The 16,791-nt window shown below is 38.0% G+C and overlaps 1 protein-coding gene across 1 annotated transcript in view; it reads right to left on the bottom strand.

The window, feature by feature from the left end:
- Positions 1–2,005: 2,005 nt before the first annotated feature.
- The window catches only part of LOC112103692 (solute carrier family 12 member 7), a 357,369-nt gene continuing 342,583 nt past the window's right edge, over positions 2,006–16,791 (bottom strand). Inside the window, exons 22-24 of the mRNA XM_024195587.1 lie at positions 13,115–13,296; positions 5,348–5,481; positions 2,006–4,693 (exon numbers count right to left, since the gene is read on the bottom strand). Of these exons, the coding sequence (XP_024051355.1) occupies positions 4,602–4,693; positions 5,348–5,481; positions 13,115–13,296 (408 nt within the window). The 3' untranslated portion in view covers positions 2,006–4,601. The remainder of the gene's footprint in view (positions 4,694–5,347; positions 5,482–13,114; positions 13,297–16,791) is intronic.

Genomic DNA, 16,791 nt, shown 5'->3' with positions numbered 1-16,791 from the left:
TGACCTATATATCACAAAAGGGATCACCAACACCACCCAGCACTCGCACACTAATCCCAACAACTAAAATTAAACTAAGGCTATGTCTACACTACCACTTATGTTGGTATAATTTACGTCACTCAGGGGTGTGAATAAGCCACCTCACTGAGTGACATAAATTACACTGACCTGAGCCCCGGTGTGGACAGTGCTATGTTGGAGCTTCTCCTGCTGACATAGCTGCCCCCGCTCATTGTGGGTGGATTAATTAAGTCGACAGGAGATCTGTCTCCTGTCTGCTTAGAGCGGCTACACTAGAAAGCTTACAGAGACACAGCTGCATCAATGCATCATAGCCCTCAGGAGACTAAACTATTACATGCCACAAGCAGAGAATAGAAGGGATGGAGGTACATTAATGCCCAAGGCCCCTACAATGGAAACTGATTAACTGAGATGTACCCAGATGATCCTGGCAATCAGTCTGCACTCCATGCTGCAGCGGAAGGCCAAAAACTCCCAAGGTCATTGCCAATTTGCCCTGGGATTGCAGGGGGGGAGGGGAAATTCTTTCCTGCTCCCACACACGGTGATCACAAACAAATAAATTACTTTAAATAAATCATAACTATATAACTTCAAGTATCAGAGGGGTAGCCGTGTTAGTCTGGATCTGTAAAAGCAGCAAAGAGTCCTGTGGCACCGTATAGACTAACAGACGTATTGGAGCATGAGCTTTCGTGGGTGAATACCCACTTCTTCGCATGCAACCGAAGAAGTGAGTATTCATCCACGAAAGCTCATGCTCCAATACATCTGTTAGTCTACAAGGTGCCACAGGACTCTTTGCTGCTTTTATATAACTTCAAGTATATTAATAATGAATACTGTAATAAACTGCATTTCTGACTCTGTGTAAGACGAGTAGGGGTGCAATTTTAAAAATTCCTAGCCATATGATAGAAATTAGCCTCTGGGCATGCTATGCAATATTTTCTAGTTGTATAGCTCCAAAGTACTTTTTGAAGACTGGTAATCAAAACCCCCTCTTCTTTGAAATGTCTATGTTTAATTAGGGAAATTAGTGGTGTTTTCCTCTTCCATTAGAAATCTGTGAACTATATAGATTAAAAAATAAAATAATAAAAATATAATAAAACAAATACCTGTGGATGGGTATAAAAATTAAAATCCCGCTTAGACTATTTATTAGTCAATCTATTAGTCAGGGAAAGTTTTTCATCAAATCACATGTGGTAAGAATTCTACTGACTCTATTTGGTATGACTCTTCATGAATTATTTGCATCCACATCTATTTATATTACGTGGATTGACTTAATTTAGCTGTTTTTGTTTTTTTGGTTTTTTTTTAAATATAGCATATTATGGCATTTGGTCCTGCATTGGATTCAACTTGTGAAAAATTCTGTATATTCTTGTAATTGTTATTTGCAGTTTTTAATTTGTATAAATTTAATACCTGTATTATCTAATTGAGTTCTTTCTACAACTATTTACACCACTTTTTATTTAGATTTGATGGCAAAAATTGATGGCAGTATAAATTTTTATTATTCACCAGTCTTTTTCTGAGGGGTAGCCGTGTTAGTCTGGATCTGTAAAAGCAGCAAAGAGTCCTCTGGCACCTTATAGACTAACAGACGTATTGGAGCATGAGCTTTCGTGGGTGAATACCCACTTCGTCAGATGCATGCAGTGGCACTACATGCATCCGACAAAGTGGGTATTCACCCACGAAAGCTCATGCTCCAATACGTCTGTTAGTCTGTAAGGTGCCAGAGGACTCTTTGCTGAGTCTTTTTCTGTCAATCATTTTTATATTTAAATTTGAAACAATACACATGACATCAATAAAATTACTTGGTTTGTACTGACAGAGCTTATTGTATTGTGTATCTTCCCCATCAACTATTTTTCATATGAGTATCAACAAGAATGTGTAGCACAGACAGTGGTTTCAGACAGTTTTATTTATTCGTGAACACTTACACAAACAAAGGGAAACATTGTCATTTCTAAACATTTACAAAAGTATTTTGTATAGAGATAATGATCTTGCAAATATTTTAGTATAAACAAAAAATAACCTCAAGGTTATCTGGCAGGTACTTACACTGTAATACCAAAATGTACTTGTAGCCATGATTCATTTTCTTAATTTTCATAACTATTAGTTTCAAGGATTTCATATTTAAAAAAAAATACTTACTAAGTTAAAAGCCATATTTGCATACACTGAAAAATGCTGCACTTTGATGTGTACCCCTAATTCTTATTAATGACTAGAGTAGCTTATGGTATTGCATCAAAGAGACGATGGATTTCTTTCTGCTATTTCAGACCAGATATTTTCTAGATTCTTTTAGGTACATATTCATAATGAATATTACATCAACACAATCTTTCATCACACAGTTTAGTAAACATAATTTCTTTAGCTGTTTAATTATTTTTGGAAATTAAGTCTGTCCAATGTATTGAGTGGTATTGTTTCTCATTTACGAATACATTCAGATTCATTCTGAAAAAGTGTTATATCACTTCATATTTTTGCAAAACATATTTTTTATAAACTATGATAGCCAGATTATTATTACAAGGAATCTAGGATGCGTGTTCCAGTTATAATATTGAATGAGCTTTGGTACACCTAACTACTCTACCACATACTCTAATGTTCTAAACCAGAGAACTGAAAAGAAAGCATAAAACAAAAAATGTGCAAGTTTAGACACACTGCAGCAAAACTATTGAAGAAATCTTTCAAAACGGGGCCTGGAACATACAGCATTTACTTCTAAGGTTGCTATAAGTGTGTGTAAAAATATTTCTTTATAGAGACTATAAACAGTAGATAGTGTTGTACAAAGAAAACAAAATGTAAAATGAGTTGACAAATAGAATATTTCTTTAATACATTTTATAAGCCATTTTCATCTATGACTGAATATATACTTCATCAATGAAATTTGTAGAAAAAATGACTTAGCTGAACTACTTACTGAAAATATATTGGCAGATCTATCATTTAAAACATGAAATTATGTTCCCCACACAGAATAACATATTTTATTTTACACATTGCACTTTGTCTTTAGTGTAATTATGCCAGATCCCTTAAACTACTATAGTCCCTAGGTACTATTGCAATATTTGTGGCCAGATATTTTCAGTATCAACAAACACTGGGCAGTTACAAATAGTTTTAAGATGTAATTTATAAACTTAATTTTATGGCCAGTCATAATGCACAGAGGTGTATTATTAACACAAAGTTGAAAAATACTATATAAAACAAATATCTACAAATTTAATAGTTTACCCCCAATTCAGTTGACAAAGAAATTCTTCATTTATGTATTTTATAAAAAACCTCAGTTTTCAGAAAATCAGATTTCCTTTCAAGAAATAAAAATAATAAAAAGAAATAGGGTGACTGTTCCTGCATTTAATTTAAAGCAGAAGACTACACTTAACTCGTCAAAGTGAGCCTCCTTATTTCCCACACTTCAGTTTTATCATTTGAATTTGAATATTGCATGCCATGTGTTGAAAATTCATCACCCATCACAAGGCAGAATCACAGACATAGGATATATAAATGCCCTACTGTCCCTATTCTCTTCCCCATCACTTGCTATGTCCATCATCTAAACAGGAGATGGTTAAAATTCTCGAGTCCTGATTGCAGTTCTCAGACTGCTCCAAAATGCAATAGCCCCCAAGGAGCCATTCACTACTCTGGGATTACTGGAATGCAGTGTGCTACAAGCATGAAAGGAACTGTGTGTGAAAGGGTATGTAGAATACCTTCACTTCCACTTGGAGATTATCCATACACAGCAGCGGTGCAAAGGGAGTCATAGATATTTTTTATAACAGTAAAGTCAGCAAAGTTAAGTTTAGATAAACATACAAAAAGGGTAATTTAAAAGAGTTATAGTAGTTAGTAATGGCTGAATTGTGAATTTTTATTTAACCAATTTTGAAATCAGGTAATTCCTTCAAATTCCTTTTATGTCAAATAATTAAATATGTCAAATGTTTGTACGTATTTCTGAATCAATATGAACCAGGAGACCTAAGATGAAACTGTGATCACAACAGTCACAGATGCACCACAGCAGCATTTGTCAAAAGGACAAAATAATAAGACCAGGGTTTCTTGTCTGAAATATTTCATATTTTTTTGATAAACTTGGGAGCTTTTAACATCATTTAAATATTCTTTTGTAGGAGCAAAATAATACAATTAATGTTACTAAAAATGCAGATGTCTGTTTTTCTCTGATTATGCACATTTAAAACATTAGTTATTTCAACTGCCATAAAAATTACCTTTCCCTTCTTGGGTCTCACACCAAGATTGCTTTAAAAAATACCCTCCTGATCCTCAGCATGTATTTAATAATACAATATATAAATTTCTTCTATAAAGATAAATCTATGTAGGAAATAATTTCAGATAGATTCCTTTGAAAGAAAGCAGAACACATGATCAGAAGATTCAGCTGGTATATCATTTCAAGTACACAGGTAATTTCTTTTCAACTGTTCAAATTACTGCAGTTAATCTTTTCATATTCTGTAACAGCATTAGGAGTAAATGGTGATCACTTCACGTCCACCACCTCGCACTAAGAGAACTCTGTTCAGACCTTCTGTCAAAACTTCCAAAAACTCCATGTCTGGGGGACAATCAAGTTAAGGTTTTAAGATTATAGACAAGAAATAAAACAACTTTTAAACATAATCCAAAAAAACCCCCTTAATAAATTGTACTCCTGCATCCAAAGTGCAAGTGCAGCAGCCGCATCCAATAACTTGTCTGAAGCACCTAACACATTCATCTTTCATGAAGTGCAGCCACAACAATCTTAGATCCCAGCATGCAAAGAGCCTGCCATCTCAGGTCAAGAAGGAGTAATAAATGTTGGGATCTATGTAGGCACCCCAGAAGTACTAATAAATAGATAAAATTGGCATTAAACACTATTATTTTTATCTAAGCATTTTAGATAAACTGAACCCAAAATACCAGTGTTACCATTAAACAAAGACAACATTTTCCACACACCACTTTTGGTCTCATGAAAACATATTCTGCAAATGTTAGTCTTAAAGGCATAGTTCTCACTAGTTAAAATACAAACAAAAAAGCCATAGTACAGACAAAAAAAAAGCACACAGCCCCTATATACATATAAACAGATATACACATGCTCATTCTACTCATTCATATCAATTACAACTTTAATTTTTGCAATTGTTGATCTATATGATATTGTTACTTTTTTGTAATATAGTATACTTCACCATTAAAACAATACAGCATAGGATACAGTTTTCATCCCCTTTTTTGTTTTTAGGAGGTCCAGGCATATTCAATAAAACTAGCTGAGCACGTTGTGACTTATTTAATATTACTCCATTGAGCTTCACAGCAGTGTGCATTCTTCTCACATTTGACTGATTCCTAGTACATAAACAAACTTTTCTAAAGTAAAGATATTATTGTAACCAATAACTATTTTAATCTGTATACCATACATAAATTTATGAACGATGATAATTACCTGAAAATGTAATACTTGTGATAGAAGGAGATGCTTAAGAGGGTTAAACTTAGATCTCAGTACAGCTTAACTTCTATAATTATAGTTACTCATTTATTAAAAATAAAGTCCAATTTTGATGGTTTATGAAAGAGGGGCTATAATTTTTAACTTAAAATTGGGAATACTTTCCTTCAAAATAAGATAAAATCTAAACACAAGTACTGCTTTCAGGATAATTTCCTTATAAGTGAAATTTAAGCCAAGGAGTGGATATAGATTGATAGAGATGCCTAGAAATATAATTGAGGGAAGAATGCAAAACAGGGATTTATAATGGAAATTCAGACACAATCTTTGCTATAGCATTTCTAAATGCACTGTAGCAAGACTATGCAGACACAGTGGGATTTCCTTTAAGTTCCTTTGAAAATCCCAGCATAAGTTAAACTAGTCATACTATAAAATCTTTGAACGAAATTCAGTTCATAATGGGAAACTATATGAGAAAGTAGCCAAGTGGTTAGTTGTTGGCAATAACACCCAAAGGCACCGCCAGTCATTCTTTTAATTCATCATCTCACCATGTTTTTTTTATGACATTTTTTCTCCTTGTTGTTTGTCTCTGTCTCTAGAAATAAGTTATATAGACAGGCTTCCGAGTTCACTGGTGTGAAAAGATATAGAAATGGGCATAATAGATACAATGACCAGATATCAGAATTTATCAGGGTGTCTTGGGTATTGTAGAGCTGTCCCATTTTTCTGAGTGGTCCTATTGAAATCAGTTTTGTCCTGGCTTCAGTAAAAATTATTAGACATTTTGGATGACTCCCACTGTGCTGCTCAGTGACTCCCTCTAAGCTCTTTGTTTTCCACATAAACAGATATCACTTCTGCTCCCACCAGCCACAAAAGAAGTGCTTACATTTTGCTTACAAATGACAGGGATAACTGTCATCTAAATGGCCACAGCTGAAGCTTTGAAATTCTATGCAGACCTCTTTCATGGTATGTGGGATCTTTTGGAAGGAAGCCCCATTCTCAAGCAGTGATGATGTCTTTCAATGGGGGAGGGCTAACTTAGTGAGGGAGAGGGATAGCTCACTGGTTTGAGCATTAGCCTGCTAAACCCAGAGTTGTGAGTTCAATCCTTGAGAGGGCCACTTAGGGATCTGGGGCAAAATCAGTCCTTGGTCCTGCTAGTACAGACAGGGGGCTGGACTCGACTCAATGACCTTTCAGGGTCCCTTCCAGCTCTATGAGCTAGGTATATCTCCATATATTTTTAATATTTATTTACGGGTTACTGCTATGCTAATTCCCATATGTTTTTATTTAACATTGTAGTTTTAATGAGATAGCAGAGTTGCATCTGGGTGATGAGGCCCTGGCATGCTCATTTGACTCAATGCCCTGGCAGAGTGAGGGTTGTCTGGCAAGCAGAAGAAAGCCATAGCTCACTCTCTAAGACTCCAGAAAAGCTACCTTATAAATACAGCATATCTCGGACTAGGCTTAGGGGTGACAGAGGGGGAGTAAAAGAAGGAAAAGGGACTGCCCACTAAGAGAGGTCCTATATGGATCTAGACAGTTATAGGCTCAACATTCCAGTGATTCCTCAGCTGAGGACAGCAAGAGGAAATAGAAGTTGAAATGAGATCACTACTGCAAAAAAAATTAAATTAAAGTGTAAAAGAAAATGGTCAAAGGAAACTTGTTCAGTTGCCAAAGGCAGAATTTCAGGTGGTCTGAAGTGAGGGCAGGGTTGTCCCCAGCAACACTGGACTGTTACCAAATTCTAGACATGAGACACAGTCCCACTAATTAAGAATGAAGGGGAAAGCTGGTAACAGAAATAAAATAAGGCAAGAAATTGTTCATTCCTCACTTTGTCCTCTATTTCCTTCTGTTTGTTTTCCTTTCTTCATGTTCCAGTGTTCCTTCAAATATTCAAAAATCACTGTCTCCTCCCTCCCCCAAAAACCCCAAGTTTGGCTTAAACATGAATAAAAACATAAAAATAAAGTTGAGTTATTTGCCTTCTGGTTTTTGAGCAGTAGGGTTAGTATTTTAAAGCTTTTCTTTACATTAAAGTTGAAATTCTCATTTAATCACAATATTTCAGGCCCTGGTGCTTTAAGGAAGATATCAAATATCAGAAGAATCGGCAACATTGATTATTGGACAGTGAACCCTACCTCTTGGGGGCAGCAGACAGTGGGAGAGCCCACAATAGCATGATTCCTTCAAAAGCTGTGGGTGGAAGTGTTGAGGCAGAGGGCCTATGCATTTATCCAAAATGCATAGGTTTAGAGAGCCAAACCCCAAGCCAATTCCAAGTGACCCTCCCCTCACATGCCTTCAAATTACAGCAAAATTCTGAGAACTGAATTTCTCATCCAACACATACGGTTTTCCTATAAAAGGGATATTTAACATGAAGAAATTATTAATTGGAGAAGTTGTTGGATAGGAACTCAGTGAAGGTGACAGATGACTGGCACTTTCTGGAACAAGAAAATACAGTAGAACCTCAGAGTTAAGAACACTAGAATTATGAACTGACCAGTCAACCACACACCTCATTTGGAACTGGAAGTATGTAATTAGGCAGCAGCGCGCGCACGCGCGCACACACACACACACACACAGAGCAAATACAGTACAATACTGTGTTAAACAAACTACTAAAAAATAAAGGGAAAGCAACATTTTTCTTCTGTATAGTAAAGTTTCAAAGCTGTATTAAGTCAATCTTCAGTTGTAAACTTTTGAAAGAACAACCATAACATTTTGTTCAGAGTTACGAACAGTTCAGAGTTATGAACAACCTCCATTCTCGAAGTGTTCATAAGTCTGAGGTTCTACTGTAGTTTGGACTCAACTTTTGGGAATCCCTGTAGTTTAAAGCATAATGATGTGAGAAGACTGTACAAGTAAATGATGGATTTAGTTAGGAATGGATTAAGGCATGAATGAGGATTAGAACAGAAACAGTCTCAAAGTAAGGAGAAATTATGGCAATATATCGCCAGTGGTGATAGGCAGATTAATAAAAAAGGTAGATGTATAATTCCAAGGTTTGTGGCTTTGGAAACAAAGTTAAAATCCAAATAAATCACATGATTTTATGCCTGTAACTATCAGCCATATTTACGAGGGCTGTCAATTAATTGCAGTTAACTCAAGTGATTAATGCAAAACAAATTAACTAAATTAAAAAATAGTCGCAATTAATCGCCGTTTTAATCTCACGATTAAACAATAATAGAATACCAATTTAAATTAATTATAAATATTGTGGATGTTTTTCTACATTTTCAAATATATTGATTTCCATTACAATACAGAATACAGTGTACAGTGCTCACTTTATATTATTATTTTTTGTTACAAATGCTTGCACTGTAAAAAAGATAAACAAAAGTAATAGTATTTTTCAGTTCACCTCATCCAATCACTACAGTGCAATCTCTTTATCATGAAAGCACAACTTACAAATGTAGAATTTATTTTACATAAATTCACAAAAGGAAAACAATGTGAAAATTCAGAGCCTACAAGTCCACTCATTCCTACTTGTAGTTCAGCCGATTGCTAAGACAAACAAGTTTGTTTACATTTACGGGAGATAATGCCTGCTTATTTACCAAGAACCGGGCAGCAATATCTATTAACTATTTACCCTGTTCCTTCCCTACCTGTTTGCCATGCTCATTGATTGTATAGTGTTTAAATTTAGATTGCAGGATCTTGGGGGCAAAGATTACTTTTTCTATGAAGAGCCTAACACATTTTTGGGTGCTATCAAACTAAAAATAACAAGATTAATTTAGATACAGATTTTTTTTAACCTGAAGGATTACAATTCTGTGGAAGTAATTATGGTAGCTAGAAAATGACAAAGAGAGAAATCAAAGATCATAGAGATGGAGCAACAAAAGACAGAATTCTGTGTACGGTGGAGGCTGTCTTTTAAAACAGAGAAAACCCAAGAACGGAGAGAAGAGGAAAAGAAGAGTACTTCTAGTGGCTCCATCAGGGTGGATACACTCCCTCTGGACAGCTACATGATCTGGTTTTATGAATCCGTTGGTAAATTTATTTGCTCCCTATAGCCCAAATGAAGGGTGTGTGTGTGTGTGTGTGTGTGTGTGGGTGTGGGGGGGTTACATTGCAGGAGGAAATCTACAGTTTACCAATTGGGAAATGGAGGCTTTTTGAATAATACAATTTTTTAACAAGTCTCAGTCTCATTTTTTTCAGCCCACAGTGCCATACAGTACCATAATCACAATTAAAATTTTTATACATACATTCAATGTTTTAAGAAGATAATTAGAAAAAATGAAGGTCACTTATTTTGCAACCAAATACTGTCAGATTTTTAATGAAAGATTTTGCAATTGACTATATTGACCAGCATTTTTGAGAAACTGATATGTATGCTATGAATTACTCTGAAATGAAAAACTGGTGAAGTTTAGGAACGAAAACAGAAAAGGGTGACAGGAAATGCTATGCTAATTATATTCACATGCCAAATCACAATATGTGCACAATATGCATACTATAAATCATGGGAAGCAACTGCTTTAAAGGAAACATGCAATCATAATACACAAGAACCAGGGAACACAGCCTAAATTAAAACAGATTTGACTTACAGATTTCCCCATTCTCTACATAAAAGAGAAACAAACATGTATAAATACATAGCATAAAGCAATTTGGTACATTTTTAAATATAGCAACTTCAGCTGATAAAAACTGTACAACTTTAGTGGTTTGAATTAACCTTTCCCTCATTGACTAGTAGTATAATTTTAGAGTTCTAATATCTAAATAAAAAACGTCAATCTATGTTTTTGCATGATTCAAAAGGTCTACTACCAGAAAAGAATTTAAAAAACAACTATTTTAAGTAAAATATAAGTCAATCTCTAGCATAGCTTCTGAACAGAACAGTATTCTAAAGCAAAACTCCATTATAACCAAACTGATATTCTGCATTTGTAATAGGTAAAAATTTCCCAAAAAAACCAGGCTCTGAAGCGACTGAAGTTTCATTTTCAAGAGCATCGAAGCTTATCTGACTTTCAGTTTTACCCATTATTACTAAAGGTCAGCTCTTACACACTTAGGTAGGGGCTCCGGCCGCAGAAGTAGAAATAGGGACTTACCGGTATGGGGCTGGGTTGGGGCTGGCTCTGGCCCCTGGAAGGGGCGGGGCCTTGGGCAGAAGGTGTGGGGATGGGGATCAGAGCCAGCCCCGGCCCGCCCTGTACTGGTAAGTGCCCTCCCCCTCCCCCGCCTTGGTAGCAGTGGCAGCCGGGGGCTCTGGCAGCAGTGTAAATGGCCCAGGGCTCGGCTGCTGCTACCACCCCAGGCCCTTTAAATAGCCGCCGGAGCCCGCCGGAACGGTGGTGGGGCTCTGGCGGCTATTTAAAGGACCAGGGCCATAGAGGCAGTGGGAGCCCTGGGCCCTTTAAATAGCTGCTGGAGACCCGCCGCTACTCCAGGGCTCTGGGGGCTATTTAAAGGGCCCAGGACTCCCCTGCTTCTACTGCCCAGGCCCTTTAAATAGTCCCCAGAGCCCTGGGGTAGCGGCAGCGGGGCTCTGGCGGCAATTTAAAGGGCCTGGGGCTCCAGCCGCTGCTGGGAGCCCCAGGCCCTTTAAATTACCACCTGGGGAAGCTGGGCCGCCCCGGTACGGCGCACCGGCTCTTGCCAATATGCCGTACCGGGGCATACCGGCTTACTTTCACCTCTGCACTTAGGGTACATCTACACAGCAACCCATCTTCCCTCCCCCGTGGCAGCGAGTCTCAGAGCCCAGGTCAACTAACTTGAGCTCGCAATATGGGGCTAAAAATAACAGTGTAGATGTTCCTGCTTGAGTGGGAGACCGGGCTCTGAAACCTGGGCTGGAGGAAGGTCTACTACTATACATACAATATGATGGGGGCTAATTTAGCTACAACGAATCAGGAAAAAGATCTTGGAGTCATCGTGGATAGTGTGCAGAGGCGGTCAAAAAAGCAAACAGGATGTTAGGAATCATTAAAAAGGGGACAGAGAATAAGAAGGAGAATATATTATTGCCCTTATATAAATCGATGGTACGCCCACATCTTGAATACTGCATACAGATGTGGTCTCCTCATCTCAAAAAAGATATACTGGCATTAGAAAAGGTTCAGAGAAGGGCAACTAAAATGCTTAGGGGTTTGGAACGGGTCCCATATGAGGAGAGATTAAAGAGGCTAGGACTTTTCAGCTTGGAAAAGAGGAGACTAAGAGGGGATATGATAGAGGTATATAAAATCATGAGTGATATGGAGAAAGTAGATAAGGAAAAGTTATTTACTTATTCCCATAATACAAGAACTAGAGGTCACCAAATGAAATTAATAGGCAGCAGGTTTAAAACAAATAAAAGGAAGTTCTTCTTCACACAGCGCATAGTCAACTTGTGGAACTCCTTACCTGAGGAGGTTGTGAAGGCTAGGACTATAACAGCGTTTAAAAGAGAACTGGATAAATTCATGGAGGTTAAGTCCATGAATGGCTATTAGCCAGGATGGGTAAGGAATGGTGTCCCTAGACTCTGTTTGTCAGCGGGTGGAGATGGATGGCAGGAGAGAGAACACTTGATCATTACTTGTTAGATTCACTCCCTCTGGGGCACCTGGCATTGGCCACTGTCGTTAGACAGGATACTGGGCTAGCTGGACCTTTGGTCTGACCCAGTACGGCCGTTCTTATGTTCTTATGTCTCAGAGCCTGAGCAAGAATGTTTATACTGCTATTTTTAACCCCATAGTGCATGCCTGAATCAGATGACCTGGGCTCTGATACTTCCTGCTGCAGGAGTTTTCTGCAGTGTAGACATATCCTTAAGCTCCTGTCTTGCAGCTTACATATGTGGGGAAAACCCCAGTACCTGGGTATCAGAGTAGCAGCCGTGTTAGTCTGTATCCGCAAAAAGAACAGGAGTACTTGTGGCACCTTAGAAACTAACAAATTTATTAGAGCATAAGCTTTCGTGGGCTACAACCCACTTCTTCGGATGTACCTGGGTAGAATCTCATTGACTTCTGAGGGCACAGGGGTCCATCAACCTATTGTAACTCACAAGATTGGGGCCTAAGCCTGTTTAATTAGAGTTTAATTAGAGTAGATGGTTGAATGAATTTCATAGGGCAATATTTAGCATCTTCTTTATAGTTATTTTCAATAAGAACATTATACGTGTAATATGACAAATGTAAAATGTGAAAAACCTTCCTCTAAAGCACTGTTACAAGTAATGCAAATGTATCAGTCACCCAAATTAGCACTTATTGCCTCAAACATTAGCCTCTTCTATGCTTCACTTAGGGCCTGATATTGTAAACACTTATGCATGTAAATTCTGCCATTGACTTCAGTGGCACTACTCCTGTGTAAAAAATTACTGGCATGCATACGTTTTTACAAGATGAGGCCTCACATAATACCAGAAAAAGGATAAAACCAGAAACTTATTAAAATCACATTTGTACTTACGGCTTCATGCTGAAGATATCTTTAAAACCTGTTATATTTGTTTCTCTATTTTTGTGCTTTTCAGCTATAAACTTTTCTTTAGTCCAGGTCATTTGCACTTTTTCAGGTGTAGCAGTAGCAGCATCACACTTAACAACTGCTGCTGAATGGGATGCAGTGTTTCTGTCATGGATTAACTGAGCCTGAAAAAAAATAAAAAAAGAGAACAGGTCAAAATATAGTAGTTTTAGAGAGACAAGGAAACTTAAATCACTGATTCTGCACCACCTAAATCAATGGGAATTGACAGACTTTAATAGGAGCAGGATCAGCCCCAAGAGGTTTACAAACTATGATACCTTATGCTGCAAACACATGCTTAACTTTAACATTGAAGCCAACAGAACTACTCAGATGCATGAAGTTACTCGTTTGTGTTTACTGGGGTCCAATTTAGAGGCTTATTTTTATAATTAAAACTAAAGACAATTTGCTTTAATGAAAATTTGAGTCCAAATTACTGTGCAACTTTAATTCCTATTTGAAGATTTTCCTGGGAATTTCCTTATGTTTAAAAAGATGTTTTTCCATGCTGTGACTAGGGTACCCATTAAGAGTGAAAAAAAGACCAAAAATATATCTGCAAATACTTTGCACTAAGCAGCACTAGCAGAGATATCAGAAACAATTAACACTGAATTGGTATCTGAAATAAAAAAAATCAATATCACTGTTTAGGACAGAAATAATGTCTAACTGTCTTTCATTGTTATGGAACAGAAGACATTTACAATCGATTATATTAAAAAATGCAAAGGGAGGGAAAATTTTGTGTTATAGATTTTATTTCATTGCTTAAATGGAAATTAACACAAATATGCCCACAGTATCTAAAGTATGTGGAATATAAAGAAACACCAATGTAATGCCACAAACTAGGATACCCATCTTTGGACATAAACATTTGAAGTGCCATATTTTCCTCATAATCAAACTAATAAAGAAATTGATGAGTGACATTTATAGTGTAAAGATTCTGATGTTTCACCAGAAGTATACAAATACTGTTGCTCTCTATTTTTGAGAAGATATACTTTATCTTTAGGGGTTTTTTTGCACTCCAACAGTAAAATTGACTTCAGTGGGGCCAGAATTTCATAGTAGGTTTCTGACTAAATGGACTTAGAGATGCTTCAGCACTGGCTATATGCTGCTTGATACATGATAGACTTCTAAATGCAATCTTTATTTTAAATATTTTGAAGGAGTAAAATATGCTTCTCAATCAAACTCCTCAAATTCTAGAAATTACTTAAATGAGGAGAAGGGAGTAGTTGAAGATATCTTTGCTAATTTTCTTGAGACTTTTAGAAATTCCAGACATTACTTCTCAGGAAATTCTAGAAATGAGAAAAGATGTAATATAGTGACAGTTTGTAATACCAGGTATATACACAAAAGATAGTGCCATGATAATAAAAATAAATCATAGTAGGTAATAGTAAAATCTAAATTTCTTGAGGATTGTTTCTAGACAAGAGAAAGGAGAAGACTGTTTTTTATCGCATCACTACTCTCATCAATTTTGTTTAACCACGATTATTATTTATAGGAGGAAAATAGGCAAACATTCTGTAAAATGTTTGAAAGCTTTAGAGAAAACAATCTGCAATTTCATTTCCAATCTTTAGTACTACATTTTCTAAAGTGACACTGTAAGTGTCTGTAGCGGGGTGGTTACCCCGCTCCTGCCTGAGGGGTTTAAAACAGCCCTGGCAGAGAGCTGGGGCAAAGGGAAAAGCTACTCGGCTGATTGGGGAAGTAGCCCCAGCTGGCCCTATATAAAAAGGCTCCGAGCCAGCTCAGCAGCAGTCCCTCTCTGCATTCAGAGAGAGAGGGGGCCTGACTGCAGGGAGCTTGACACAGGGTACCTGAGTGGAGCAGGGCTGGGGAGCTCCAGCCTGGATAGCCCCAGGCTGCGGCCTAGTAGTAGGCTAAGGGGTACTGGGGGTTGCAGAGGGCAGCCCAGGGCTAGGCCAAGGCAGCAGGTCCAAACCCAACTTTGCCTGTGATGAGTGGCCTATACTGCAGTCTGCCCCAGGGTGTGGGGGCTAGATGGTGACTGGCAGTGGCCTGGTGCTGAGGCAAGGTGGGGGTAGTGGTGGGGGTTCCCCAGGGAGGGGAAGCCCAGATCTGTGGGGTACTGCCAGAGGGCAGCATCCCAATAATAGGGGCACCGGGTCCTGGGAGGGCCATAGGTGCCAGAAGAGGATAGGTGGATCACCGGCCTGCAGAGGGTGTTCCAGAGGCTGGAGAGCTAATTCCCTGGATGACCAGCAGGAGGCGCCACAGGGGTGAGTCCAGACCCTCTTACAGTGTTGTAACGAGAATTGAATATCCAGTCAGTACTACTTCAGACTACCTCTTCTTCTGGATTGTCATTAGGCAGCAGAGCCTGTATATCTTGACCAATGGACTGTGGACTAGAGTAGCTTTTTCTTCTGACTGAGCCTTGAGACTCATCAGTGATGCTCTGAATCTGGGACATGAAGGTCACCAAGTACAACCGCATACAAAAAGGATATAATTAATTATGCTACTCAAATAACAATTTGTCTTTATTTAAATAGCTGAAAGTGGGAGTATTCTGAAAACAGATACAGATGCCACTATTTAATTGAGCTTGCCTTTCACAAACATGGTGCTCATTTGCACAAATTAGCATAGTGATGTATTTCTAAAATTTGATTTGAAGCACTACTTTTAATTTAAAAGAAACAGATCAAAGTTATTTTGTACTCAAACATGCAGACTGAACACAAAAGGAAAAAGCTATTTACTTCAATAGAAGGTTACACATGTAAAAACCTAGCTCCATAGTAAGTTAATGAGCTTGTTTTCTTGGTAACAGACAAGAATTTTTACACACAGGGCCAGCTCTAGCATTTCTGCTGCCCCAAGTGCCAAAAAAAAAAGCCACAATCATGATCGGTGGCAGCAATTGGGGGGGAGGGAAGCCGCAATCGGCGGTGGCAGTTCAGTGGCAGGTCCTTCGCTCCTAGAGGGAGTGAGGGACCTACCGCCCCTGAATTGCCACAGGTGCCGCCCCCTCCCTTGGCTGCCCCAAGCACCTTCTTGTTAAGCTGGTGCCTGGAGCTGGCCCTGTTTACACAAACACAAAAATAATTTTAGAAAGAACACACACAAAACACGTATTGAACAGCCAAACTCAAACACTCATAATAAGATTACTGAACAACTATTGATATATGTTCAGTCTGAATTTAGGTTTTGCTAAGGCATGTTCAGTATATGAACACCTGACTTTGTGGTATCAACTTAAAGCACAAAGAGCTTATCAACCACTTGGGACCTGGGAATCAGTAGACAATTGTGACCTCACCTCTCTACCATAATGACCGACCTATTTTCTCTCTCAACCCACCCATTCCTTCCAAATTCTTAGTACTTATTATACTCAGCCTCAGACCTTTATTTGTTTTATAACTTTTCACACACAAGTGATTATTCATGTACAATGGTCTCCTTTGCAGCACAGAAGGCGGTTGGGTTCATAAGAAAGCCTGGGCATTCATTCAAGGCTCAGTAGTTGCCTGCATGTGGCTGTGGATCTTGGCTAAGTTCTGTATCTTGGTTAGGCCTCAAAATAATCAAAGCCTTCTAAGATCAAAGTGTAT

The sequence above is a fragment of the Terrapene carolina genome, unplaced genomic scaffold (assembly GCF_002925995.2).
Source record: "Terrapene carolina triunguis isolate 2854851 unplaced genomic scaffold, T_m_triunguis-2.0 Scaffold580, whole genome shotgun sequence".
In the NCBI taxonomy this organism is placed as follows: Eukaryota; Metazoa; Chordata; order Testudines; family Emydidae; genus Terrapene; species Terrapene triunguis.
This window is presented reverse-complemented; position numbering and strand designations above follow the sequence as displayed.